This window comes from Aptenodytes patagonicus, chromosome 1 (assembly GCF_965638725.1).
Source record: "Aptenodytes patagonicus chromosome 1, bAptPat1.pri.cur, whole genome shotgun sequence".
Lineage (NCBI taxonomy): Eukaryota > Metazoa > Chordata > Aves > Sphenisciformes > Spheniscidae > Aptenodytes > Aptenodytes patagonicus.
Genome location: NC_134949.1, coordinates 24,217,313 through 24,231,219, shown reverse-complemented (window position 1 = coordinate 24,231,219; position 13,907 = coordinate 24,217,313). Strand labels below are relative to the sequence as shown.

At 39.5% G+C, this 13,907-nt stretch overlaps 1 protein-coding gene across 1 annotated transcript in view; it reads right to left on the bottom strand.

Moving 5' to 3' along the window:
- The window catches only part of POT1 (protection of telomeres 1), a 79,558-nt gene extending 65,933 nt beyond the window's left edge, over window positions 1-13,625 (bottom strand). The window contains exons 1-2 of the mRNA XM_076329698.1: window positions 13,573-13,625; window positions 3,644-3,777 (exon numbers count right to left, since the gene is read on the bottom strand). Of these exons, the coding sequence (XP_076185813.1) occupies window positions 3,644-3,766 (123 nt within the window). The 5' untranslated portion in view covers window positions 3,767-3,777; window positions 13,573-13,625. The remainder of the gene's footprint in view (window positions 1-3,643; window positions 3,778-13,572) is intronic.
- Window positions 13,626-13,907: the final 282 nt, after the last annotated feature.

Sequence of the window (13,907 nt, the reverse complement as noted above, 5' to 3'; positions counted from 1 at the left end):
TTTGGAACAAATGTGTTTTGTTAGAAAGATGATATCTCATCAAAAAAGGTTGTCCTTCAACAGTAGCAAAAATGTCAGTCAAATGTATTCTTCCAGAGTATGGCAGGTAAAGCATTGTATTCTTCTCAAGGATAGAAACACAGAAATTGGTTCAATAAAGAAAAAATACAAAAATTTGAAAACAGACTCTATAAAGTGTTTAAGAGAACTACACAAACAGCACAGGAAATAAAATAAAAGGTTTCTTGTAAAACACAGCAGGGGCAATCTGTCTATAAATACACAAAAGCAACAGTAAGAGGATAGTCAGGTAAATCATAATGATTTTACAGTACACATATTCAGTGGGAAGCTTGACTTAAATGTTAGTAAACACTTCTTAAACCAAATTAGGATAAAATACACAGTAGTGAATTGTTACTGTAGAGGCTTTTCAGAGTAAAATTAGTCCTACAACATGTTATCTGAGGAGGAATCCAAATCAAATACAACAATTTATTTTACTATCTCTTTTATAAATAAATACTGAGGCTCCACAAATCATCCTTTTCCAACCCAAAGTATATTTTAATTTATTACACTAAAAAAATAGCCACGTTGAATTAGATTTCACATGTACCATATTGCTTTATTGCTTTTGAGACAGTAGTAATGCTTCATTTCAGACCAAAATGAAGGTCAAAAATCTATGACCACATGTTTTTAACAGGTAAGTTCCCACTTTTCACAGGGAAGACTAATGAGTTTTGTAAGGACACAAGTATTAAATACTTATTTTAACAATCAGCATCTGCAAAATAGTGTTCTGAGATTTGTCTATGAATTCTTACAGAAAGGTTTGCCACTTGTTTTCAAAATTACTACTTTGTTTAAAATTTCAAGTATTATATATAATTGTTCTTGCCGAGATTGTTTGTCTTGAACTGTACTCACAGGTAAATAAAATACTATAGAATTTTTCTTGTAATAAAGTCTTTGCAATGAAACAAAGTCACCTCAGGAACACTCCATATTTACATGTGTATTTTTTTCTTACTAAAGAAGTTTCAATCCGCACAAGCATGCTATTTAAAAGCAGAATACATTGATGAGATAGAGACTGCTTTCTGACCATTTTTAGTTTTTATTTTTCCTTTTACATCCCCATATCTTCCAATGAGTTTTCAAATTCTGGGACCACATTCTTCACTATAATAGTCTGGCCCCACCACTTTCCTTTGTATCCCAAACACCTATGCTCTAGTTGTCTTCCTCAGCAGAAACACTACCCACTGCTTTCTCAACATGCCTGAAACTCTTGGGCTCCAAATTTCAACAAAACCCACCTTCGCAAAACCTGCTCAAATTCACTCTTCCCCACAAATCCTGCACTGCTTATTGAGCCCACAGACAAACTTCTTTCAAAACCCTCCCCATTCCATATGCCACTAGACTCGCTCTCAAACTGACTATGTGCAATTCCTCTAGTGAATGTCTCCTTCCTTGCCGCAGCCTCATTCCTCAGTCTGGTCCAACAGCTGATTTGGCAGCTGATTTTCAGGTTTGGTTCAGCTTTGCCACAGCAAAATCCAGAGGATGATGAATTAATGGGAGAAGGCATCAGGTTCAGTTCATGGACGTTATGACTGAGGGTGTATGGACATCGCTTGTGCTGTGTTACCAGAAATTTAAATTAAAATTTCTATTGTTCAGAGGGATGCCACAAAACAAAAAAGTTCCAGAAGAATGAAAAGACTGAGGCACACAAGCCAGACAGAAGCATCCTGCAAGTTTTTTGTTGCTTTTTCCCAGAACACACTTCATAAAAATCCTCCTCTGCCCTTCCTCCTCAAAGCAGGACCTGATCCCTATTTTGGCAGGTCTAGACTGACAGTGTGCTGTGCCACCGCTAAGATAAACTAACATCAGTGCATTCTAAGGTTCGCTTCAAGCTCAGCCTGCAGAACTGGATTTTCCTACATATTTAATGGTGCATTAGCACCAGCTTTATCAGCTCTCCAGTTGCACTGTTTTTATGCCAAGCTGTTTTAGTCACCTACTAATCCATGTTGGCAGCAGCATGAAGTTCTCTTAACATAAGGCAGGAATCTGAGAAAGAGATTCTATACGCTTTCTCTTTCAGCAATCAGCTATAACTCTGCATGTATGCTTTAAATCATAGACTGGTAATAATTGTTCTGCTTTCCTAATGGAAACATTTATTTTGGCAGAAACATCTTCTAATTTATAATCCGTTTTTGTCTGCTTCAACATTTCCTTTGCGAACAAGAATCCTTGTTCTTCCACATAAGGGGTGTTTGCAGACATAGCTCGTAAAAGCAGGAAACCCTATATGCCCTGCGGGTGAACAGGGACAGAAAACTGCACCCTGAGGAATAAAAACCCGGTTTATAAGCAGCATTGGTTATTGATGTTTCCATTTGTTCCTTTACAAGACTTAAGGGAGGCTGGCTCATTCTCAATCAAATCGCCTCCTATCACACTCTACTGCTGCCTGCTTCCAAAAAGGGCAGTTTTGCTCCTTTGCTTTACCTAATTGCACTACTCCTGGCACCTCTTTGAAGCCATAATGAACCAGTCCAGAGAGTGAGAGCAGCAGCAAACTACTCCTTCTCCATCAATATGGATAATCTTCTGCCAGTTTATTTCTCATGAATGGACACAATCACAGGGTCAGATAAGCACTAGAGCTGGAACTGAGAAAATACAGCTGGGGAAGCAGAAATGTTTTTTGATACAGAAAACCATTAGGCCAGTGCAGCTCATATTTTTTAAATATTTGTGCCATTTTTTAAGGATTCAAGCCACCTAAGGTTTTCTACAGAATTAGCTTGCTTCCCTTCCCGCCTCCCCCTTTCTTTTTGGCACCAGACTGAAGGCAAGCCTGGGATGACGTTGATTTACTGCCACTTAAGCATCAGGGATTATTAGAAGGATTTTCAGAACCATTCACAAAAAAGTTAAACAGGTTAAAAAAGAAAACCCTCGAGAATTGGCACTGCATTTTACAGACTGTACTTGTCTTTGGGATGAAAAAATATTTCTGCATTTCACTAGTACACTAGGATTGTACTTCCAATCTGAAATATATTTGGGACTACTGTAAAATATAAATGCACAATTGGTAATGATAAAAAACCTAATTGTGTCTTGATGCAGGTAGTTGCTATAGAGTCCTCTTTTCATAAAACTGACTCTTGCATTGCTTCATACAAGAAAGAAAAACTGCTTTAGAAGTCATTGCTCTGAAATCTGATCTTTAACAGGATGGTGGTGCTTATTACTATTTTTTTAAAAACAAAATACCACTTAACCTCACCCAATCCCTCCATTTTCAGCACAGCCTTCTGCATATTAATGTTTTTAAATGGGTCCACAGTTCAGAAATTAAGAAAACCTCTTATAAAATTTAAGTCTGACAGTGTAAAAGGAAGGGGCAGAACTGTGAATCAATGAACTCAATAGCAACATGCAACAAAGTTCAACAGGGTCATAATTTTGCATTGCTTAAAGATCTGCAACAGATGCACACAAAGACACACAGCTGCAGCAAGTCACCAACTGAGCTGGAGTATGGAGGTCCCTTATAAATATACCAGGAGCTATTTCAAAGTAACCCAAAATTCTTTTATTAGTAAGTTACCTGAAAGTATTTGTTGGTATGGTCAAAGCCTTCTTGCAAATTTTTCAAATCCTCCTTCTGCAAATGGCTTGGTAGTGGAATCTCAGATTTTCCTTTAATGATCTTCAGCAATTGAACAGGCATAGCTGCTTTATCTAAACAAAAATGATAAATAGACTCCTGAAACTACTGCTTGTTCAAATTAAGAGTTACTAGAAGTTGCAATTTACTCAGAACAGGAGTATTTATCTATCTATTTCATAACAAGAAAGTTTAATTACGTAAGACTAAAAATCTTCAGAGGGATTGGCCTCATCTCTTAGTACCATGAATAGCGGGAAGAGAGAAAGTAGTATTTCCTTGGCAATAGACAGCCACCCAAATTACTTTATTTTGCAAACATTCCAAAACACTGCAAATGGCAACAAAATATTACTTTATATATGAATGCAAAGGGTAATGTAAACAATGTATTTTATGTACAGAAATGCATATTAAAAACCAAGCAGAGACTTTGAATGACTCCTTCCCCAGCACAGGTCATGGATAAACAGTCTCTATATTCAGTTGTTTCCCTGTAAGACAATTTGACTGCATCAAAGTAAAATGTCTGTCATTTTAACTTATAATGAACAAAAATGCTATGTACAGATTAAAAAATTTTGATCAATGTATCAAGTAAAGAAAAAATAATAAAGAAAATAAGATAGGCATCTACAAATGCTAAACACTGAATGCACTGGGAAAAAGCTAAGAAATGTATGACTTGTCTATTGTTTGTTCTCGCTGTGCTAAATGTCAATGAAATAAATTCTTGGTGACATCACTTATAATACTGAGAATAGGGGAGAGGAAGAGTAGTCTATTATAGTGAAGCTACACATATGACAAATATAAGAAAGTGATCTAGCAATAAGTAGTTATTGCTATATTTTCTCATTACATGGTCATCTCATTCTTGGGGTATCTTTGGTTTTTTGCTGTACAATTTTTCTTTAAATCGGGTATCTACAGAAAACTCACAGCATTATCAATCTTCTGTTTTCAGTAAGTTTTAATAAACTAAGCAAAAAATGCTTTCTATTTTCTAAAAACCCAGGTGGCAGTATTATAGGCACAGTCCTAATTTCAGACAGAGTTTTAGCACTTTTCATATGACGGCGAAGAACAAAAAAAAAGCATTACCTATACTTTCGAATGGACATAAAAACTTGGTATTCTACTAAATAAAAGCTTAAACTACATTTTCATTTCAGTTCAGAAGTGCTTTTTCAGTGCTAGGCAGACTGAATTCTTACAAAATATTCACTTACAATTAAATGGAAACGGGAAGCCATTGCAAAATGTAAAGACCACTGGATTATAAGTTATAAACATAAGTCAATGCATATAGGTGCAGACACTCAGCAATATTATAGATATTCTTTAAAAAAAAAAACCTTATTCTTCAGAAGAATCAAAATTCCACCTTACTGTCACTCCAGTATCCAAAGATATCCGACTTCACTTATTACTTATGACTATTTCTCTAGATGTTAATGACCATCCTTTCTCCTTCCCCATTTTCCAGGAAACTCCCCAGCAATGTTATTCTTGTCTAACAGATACTATCAAAAATTCACATTCACTAATGAGAATTGTATAAAATAAAATACTTTGGTTCAAGCATCTCTTGAAGTCAGCCAAAATGACTATACGTAGGATAACTGGCTTTTGTTTTTCTCCTAGCCTCCAACTTGCATACCTCTCTCTTGTCGCTTGTCCCAGACTGCACCTTTTACTTTCTCATATACAGTAGCAGTGAAAAGTTGGCCATAATATATATTAATTTTAAATCTGCAATTCTTAGAAGACTAGTTAACCTTTCACTAGCAATATCAACTTTTTTTTTAACATTTAATGAGTTAAAAAGCAGTAATAGCAAAAGAACCTCTGGTTTCTTAAGCTACTGTATCTAGGCAATAAAGTATGCATTTAAAAGCAAAATACATTCCAGCAAGTCTGATAAATATCATATCTCAAACAGGAAAAACATTAGTGCCTGACTTGAGGGTCGTCTTATAAATTGTAGCTTAGACTTTGAAAACCAGTCCTCATCTACTCCAAAATACTAAGCAGCCCCAAGAACTCGGGAGCAGGAGAATAACAAGACCATACTGCCAGGCATCTTCCCTGCTTACAACATATATTCCCCTACTTTACAACATAAGTCAACAGGCAACTTGTTTCTCTGTAACTTCCCTCCCAGTGTGCATGAAATAAGGAGGCCTTACAACATTCAGAAGACACAGAGGCTCCAGGAGGCACCGCTACTCAAAACGCCATAGATTTTGAGCAACAGACATAAATTTATTCATCAGTATTCGTTAAGCTAAGAGCTTGACTACTAAGAAGAGATGACTCAAAAAGTTTATTACCTGGGCTACGTGCAGGAAGAATTTATATAGGGACAGGTAACTGGACAAGAATTAGCTACAGTTAAAAATTACCAACCTTCGCTTCAGTAATTATCTGTTTACAATGTTAACCTGTCCCAATTGCAAAGTAGAACGCGTTAACTTACACCTCAAACAAACAAATGACAAATTTAAACCTAATTACTTAAGCTTTTGAGAGTCTTTTGCCTCATAAAGAATTTTACTCTTCTGAAAGGAACCTAGAAGACACAAACAAGATCAACAACTACCTGGAACGGACAGCAGGGCAGGAGCTTCAACACATCATAAACCAGAAACAAAATCTCACTCTTTTACTGGGGTAAAACTGAAGTATTATCAAATGTCAGTTACTTGACATGAAACAGTAGATACTAAATTCTTACAAGGGTTCACAAATCTCAATACCCTTCTCCTTCATAACATCCGGTGGCCAAGGAGCTAGAAATACATAACAACATCCACAAAACTCACCAGTAATGGTGTTGACCAATTTTGGTTTCAATGCTGGTGCTTTTTTTTTTTTTTGGGGGGGGGGGGGGCCTCAACACATTGATCAAGGGTGAAGTATCAACATGAATGACACATTGTTCAGTCCCGCTGCAACCTCACCAGTGAGCTGTAAGAAACATTGGACAAGAGTTCTACCTTCTGACTGTCTGTGCTATTGTTGTGGGTTGACCCTGGCCAGCCCATAGGCACCCACAGAGCCATTCACTCATCTCCCCACAGCGGGACAGGGGAGAGAATAGGAATAGTAAAAGCAAAAAAAATCATGGGTCGAGATAAAGACAGTTTAGTAAGTGAAGGAAAGAGGAGGGGAAAAAAATACCCCCCAGAAAACACAAAACAAGCGATGCAAAGGCAATCACTCACCACCTCCCACAAGCAGACCAGTGGGAGCCCTGACAGTCTCTGACCAACAGCTCCCTTGGAAGACCCAGTTTTTATTGTTCAGCGTGACTCTATGGTATGGAATGTCCTTTTGGCCAATTAATGTCAGCTGTCCCAGCTGTGTTGCCTCTGAACTTCTTGTCCAACCTCAGCCTACTCACTGGGGGAAGCTGAGGGAGAAAGAGAGAAAGCCTTGAGCCTGTGCAAGCACTGTTCAGCCACCGCTGAAATACTGGGGTGTTATCAACACTGGTTTAGTCACAAATCCAAAACACAGCACTATGCATGCTGCTATGAAGATGGTTAACTCCATCCCAGACAGACCCAGTATATATATATCTCTAAAATAGAATCATAGAATCATAGAATCATTAAGGTTGGAAAAGACCTCTAAGATCATCGAGTCCAACCGTCAACCCAACACCACCATGCCCACTAAACCATGTCCCTAAGCGCCTCATCTACACATCTTTTAAATACCTCCAGGGATGGGGACTCAGCCACTTCCCTGGGCAGCCTGTTCCAATGTTTCACCACTCTTTCAGTAAAGAAATTTTTCCTCAAGTCCAATCTAAACCTCCCCTGGCGCAACTTGAGGCCATTTTCTCTCGTCCTATTGCTAGTTACTTGGGAGAAGAGACCAACACCCACCTCGCTACAACCTCCTTTCAGGTAGTTGTAGAGAGCGATGAGGTCTCCCCTCAGCCTCCTTTTCTCCAGGCTAAACAACCCCAGTTCCCTCAGCCGCTCCTCATAAGACTTGTGCTCCAGACCCCTCACCAGCCTCATTGCCCTTCTCTGGACACAACCACAACCCCCATTCTCTGTCCCCCTGCGCTGCTCAGGGGGAGGAGGTAGAGAAGTCAGGAGTGAAGCTAAGCCCAGGAAGATGGGAGGGGTGGGGGAAAGGTGGTTTTAGATTTGTTCTTATTTGTCATTATCCTACTCTGATTTGATCAGCAATAAATTAAATTAATTTCCCCAAGTTCGAGTCTCTTTTGCTCATGTTGGTAATTGGTGAGTGATCTCCCTGTCCTTATCTCAATCCATGAGCTTTTTGTTATATTTCCTCCCCCTGTCCTGTTGAGGAGGGGGGGGTGACAGAGTGGCTTGGCGGGCACCTGGGAGCCAGCCAAGGTCAACCCACCACAGCACAGAGCTGGGAGGTACAACACCAGCCAGATTTCAATTTCTACGCGAGCTGAAGGAGAGGCAAAAGCCTGGTGAAGAGAGGCAGATGCTGTTCCATCTCTGTTGACTGCTTTAATATTAGGAGTTAGAATTTCTGTAAAGTGTAACTAACTAATGCTAAAAATAACACCTTTATCTGTATGTTTTCAAACATGAACCAGGATAGCATTGTCATTAGCTTACTAGGATTTCAAGCCTCTAGTGAAAAGAGCAACTAGAAATCTTACAAAGCTTTTCAGTTCAAAGTATCTACTTCACACTATATTCTAGCAGGCTGTAGATGCGGCGCTTAGGGACATGGTTTAGTGGGCATGGTGGTGTTGGGTTGACGGTTGGACTCGATGATCTTAGAGGTCTTTTCCGACCTTAATGATTCTATGATTCTAGGCTGAGAAGCTGATCTGTTCCACCTAGAAACAGTCAACTTCAAAGTTAATCAGCAATATTGATATTCATCCAGCAACACTATAATGAGCTAGGGAGATGTACAACATAACGGATTAACACTTTTTTTTTTTATATTTCTGTTATGGTACTTGAGCAATTAGACTCTTCTGGGTTTTCTTCCCCCCACAAAGATGTCTAACAGCAAGATGCATTTTGTTACAATTCAAACATTATTGTTAAAACAAAATAAAGAAAGGAACTGAGGTTTAAAAACTCATCTCTCTGACGACTACCCTCAAATTCTGCAGCTTTCTTGCTTTTAAAAAGAGCCTTTGCCATTTATTTCAATGGGACAAATATGCCACACGTGCCTTCAAGGTTACAAACAAAAATTTCTAAAAAGGAGCCATCTGTAGGCTGATGTAGTGGGACCTGCCCATATTATTTACTTACTGTATACCCCTACAATTTAGGACATTTATGTAAATAACATTCAAGTAGAAACCAAGATTTTTTTTTCCTGATCTTAAACTTCTGTACATATAAAACTAAGGTCATGTATTTTAACTGCTAACCACTGAAGCTCCCAGATTCTTGTTCTCTGCAACTAAAAAACAGACATGAGTATCCAGCTCTTAGAGCTATAAAAGTAAATTTTCAAAAACAAACTAATACAGCACTGGCTTCCCGAATCTACATGAAGATATCTTTAGTGCTGTCCTTGGTGTTCACAGCTCTCCTGAATAGCAACTAAGTGAAAATAAGTCTGTCAGGTATCTTTGTTGTTCTCAAAAGGATGACTTCATAACACTGACAAGAATCATTCCAACTTGAGTTTGCTGCTCAAGAAGTCTGTAAGTGGCATAAACAGAGCTATTCAAAAGGATGGATGGTTAAAAAAAAAAAAAGAGGCTGCAAGAAAGGTAGAGAGCATCATGGGACACTCCTGGAACAGGAGGGACACACAATACACACACACAGTAGAAGGAAAGAAGGCAGTGAACTACAAACACCTTTTGCTTTCTAATAGCTGAAAGTGACAAAAATATGGAGAGAGCGCAATCAAAAAGCTTAATAATTTGAACAAGCAAAGAATTATATGAAAGGATGTACACTGTAAGAGAACCCAGAAGTAACACCCTGAAAGAGAGAGCGATCACTTGCTTAAGCAAATGATATAACACTGAGGATGGCTATAAGCTGAACTTTTATGTGCTGCTCTGCCCTATCCTTGATTTTCTACCTACTAATTTCCCAGACGTTAAATTTCTGACAGCAGAACAATCTACTACAACCCACTACTTCTGTCTTAATTGCCTACAGAATATTAACATGTATTCCAAAAGCATAAAAACCACCTTAAACCACAGTACACCAGAAAAAAATTGCCTAGTAGAAATGGCTTTGAGCAAGGGTTAACCTTCAACAGAAATAGGCAGTCATTTTAGATTTTTTTTCTTCTGAAATGAGGACATTATTCCATCAAAATATTGCAGTCACCAAATGCCTCTATCTCTAGGTCCAGAAGCAAGAGAAAAATTCCTGTAATATATCTGGAGGACTATACCTCACCCTTCTCACTTGCAGCTTGAGAGTTTAAACATCCACAGACCTGAATTAGGCAGCTAGGTATGGTCTGGGGTGCATGCACAAGAAGCAAGAAAAACTTTCAGGCTCACAGTCTTTTCATTAGTTCACACAGAAAGCAAAATAATTAGTGTTTCCTTTTAGGTGCAGCACACCCCAGATACAAGCTCCGAGACCCTCGTAACTACAGTGTTTAAGACAATGTATACACCCAAAGGCACTTACAGAATCAGGCAGTGGCTCTACAAGAGGTTTAAAGACTGTAATTTTTGAGCTTTGCACTGCAAAATAGGGTGGTAGGAAGAACCTAACCATTTAAGTCTTTTTGTGAAAGCCTTACATCTTTTTTCTCTAGGCTTTTAAAACTTTCGTTGTAATTAAAAAAAAAAATCTTAAATTATGTTTGGAAAAACACCAGAATTTAAACTCTCAGATTAGTTATATCACCTTTCAGTGCACACTGAAAATCATTAAGAAACCACAAGCTGCAGTTGCAAGTGAAGTTAACACCACACAACAATACAGAACTGTTGACATGAGCCAGCACAACATGACTGAAAGACAGGAACAAAAGAAAAATAAGCCACATAGAAAAGGCAAATTTGTTCTTATCATCAAGAAAATTCATCATTGCTTCTCCTCTTCCTCCATGCTTCTCTAAGCAACATGAAAAAGCCAAATTTTGTATGGCAATTAACATCATAAAGCAGTACAAAGTTTCTAAAATATTTCAGTACAAAAAGCTGTACGTAGCAAGCTCAGTATACAAAAATGTTCTCATACACTGTCAATGTTAAACTAAAGGTACCAACATACCTTATAATAGTCTAAAGCCTCAGGGAATGTTCTAGCAGTGGAAAACATCTTATTAGCCATGACAGACAGATCCAGTCAACCTCCTGTTAGAACTGTGAATCACCCCATGTACATTCTTAATATACAAGTTGCTGAATCCTTTTGAGCAAGGAGAATCTCTAGGATTCAGTGAAGATCAATTGAACTTCCACAGATGATAACAAACCAGAAGAAAACTCGTTTCATTAGTAATGGAATGATGTCCCATAGACCTCGTACATCTGAGGACATATGAGGAACAAGTAATATAAGGAAAATAGGGTAACGACAGTCAGAGTTAGTATCTTGTGTTTTTTCCTCCCAGATCAGGAGAAACAAGCATTTTCTGGAAGAGGACAAAGAGATCACAAAGCAAGACTTTCCCTCATTGTCTTTATTTGATTAATAAGTCCATCATATTTGTCTTCCACGTCTAGTTCTCTAAAACATTACAATTCTGCTATTTCCATCAGTAAAAATTCATCAAGACATATTTAAAAGAAAAAAAAAAAAATCAAACTGAGCCCCTAATAGCACCCTAAATTATGCGTAAGATGCATGACAAGCTTTACCACTTTTAGTTCATACTGACAAAACTTCAAAATATAAATGAAATATTATAGACAATAGAACTCCATTGTAAAAACTGCAAGCCCTTAATCCTGAAAAAAACCAAGACTGAAAAATAAGCATATTAATACTCTCCATCTTGACTCCAGAATTAACTTCACGGAGGAGGAAGTTGGATCTGTTCTTCTGTTATGGTTTACCATCATAGTAAATCAATCCAGTGCACAAGATAGCAAATAATTAACACCTCTTTGCCTGGATTACTCAGATCCACCCAACATTTGAGCCTTTGCTCAAGCCAAAGATACATACTACTGGGTCCTGACTCTAGCTTTCACTACAACAAATGGACTATTCCTCTGTAGCCTCCTCTAGAACACAACTTTTCTTCAAGAACTAATGAGAGATTAGCTTTGGAGCAGAAAAGCGAAGAAAACACAAGAAGTGAGAGGTAAACTGGGAAGATTACTCCCTTCTCCACAACCAAGAAATACTTCAGTGATACACAAAAATGACATAAAGGGGATTAATGTCATTTTAAGGAAAAGGAAGCTGTAGCAGTCAGAGGCATAAGGAGATTCCTTATCTATCAAAGCAGATGCTACTTGCAGAGAGACACTTAAACTCATTCTCCAAATCAGAGAATAAAACATGATTGTGTGGACCTCTAGAGGAAACCTCACAAAAGTTGCATGAAAAATGAAGGAACAGCCAAGAGCATTAGCATCTTATTGATGTGGTCAGTCAAAATGGTAGATATCTGAAGCCCCTGCAAACATAAATACTAGTCAGTGCAATATTTGGGCTAATTGTGCAAAAGTTAAAACTATTATGAAATAGGTAATGCCTCACTTCAAATATGCACACATATGTAGACACAGCCATACACTCTTTATATAGTTTGTGAAATTTTCTCATTAAAATGAACATTTACACCATTGAACAAAACAGACACTACAGAACTACCATAAACTCAACCTGCCATCAGTCACAAGAGAAAACTTTTTTCATACAGCCGTCTTAATGAAATCAAGAGGACCATTCATGAAGAACAAAGACTGTAGTCTAGAATTTTTGTACTAGTCTAATCTTGTAAATTGTGATTTCCTTGAGAATTCTCAGGAGGAGAACACAGCAAGTCAGCTAACTAAAACAGAAGGAAAAACCAAGTCAGCAGTGTGACACATCTTATTCCCTTAGCTGCAAGGCTTCAGCTTGCTGCTGCTGCAGATCTTCAGGCACTTATCTTCTGGAAATAAATCCTAGGCTATTCTTACTCTTAGTATCACAGCTAGTACTTACTTGCACTAGAATACAACTAGAATTCAAAAAAGAAAAATAAAACCACCAAACAAAAAACAAACAAAATCTCCTTTATTAATTTCAGACTAAAATTTACTAATCTGATATTGTGCAAGAGGCCACAATCAAATGTTACCTGCAGAAAACGGATTCTTACCCTGCCACTTATCTCAACAATATTTCAGCTCTAGAAAGCAGCCACCCACTGCAAAACAAACAGACCTCAGGAAGACAGGGCTGTAAAGCAGATCCTTTCAGAATGTGAACTGTAATCACTCCAGTCAATTCAGCAACTGCAAGAAGCTGAGATCTTTCAAACCAAGAGCTTAGATGTATTAGCATAGGCGTATTAACAACAAAAACTTTTTTTCAGTATATTCAGTGCAGAAAAGAAAAGAAAAGAGAAAAGAAAAGAACTTCTAAGCCGTAAAACACCGTGTTTGTCAAAGCGGGGACTCAATTCCCATAGCAGAGACCGTGTGCAGGGTAGCTCAGGGAGGGAAGGATGGTGCAAGGTAACTGTAGGTCTCACAGTGGAAAGCGAAGCCTAGCGAAGCGCCAGGACGGCACAAGGCGGCGGCCCAGAGGCCACGTCAAGGCGGCGCGGTCTCCGGGCTACGAGAAACCCCTCTTCCATAGCCGAGCCGCCCGCTCCTCTCAGCCCTACGGAGGGGACAGAGCATCTCTCCTGCACAGCAGCCGCACCGCGCAGCCGGGGTCGGGGAGGGCGGCCCGCAGGCCCGCCGGTACCTGTCTCCGAGCGCGGGGCGGAGAGCGCCCGCCGCGGCAGCCGCCGACCCCACTTCCGCCCGCACCGCGCGCCTGCCGCCCATGCGCGCATGCGCACCGGCGGCGCCGGCCACCCCTCCAGCCCTCCCGGCCGTTGGCCCCGCCAGAGGGCGTTGCGAGCATGCGCCCTGCGGAGGCTGGAAGGCGCTGCCCTCAGCGGCTGCGCGGGCAGAGGCCGGGCAGGGGGCGGAGAGCGGCGGGAGCGGGCAGCGCTGGGGGGGGGGCGGTGGCAGCAGGGGGAAAGGCGGAGGAAACAAAGTGTCCTCTCGGCCGGGGCCCGGCGGCCTGGCCCTGTG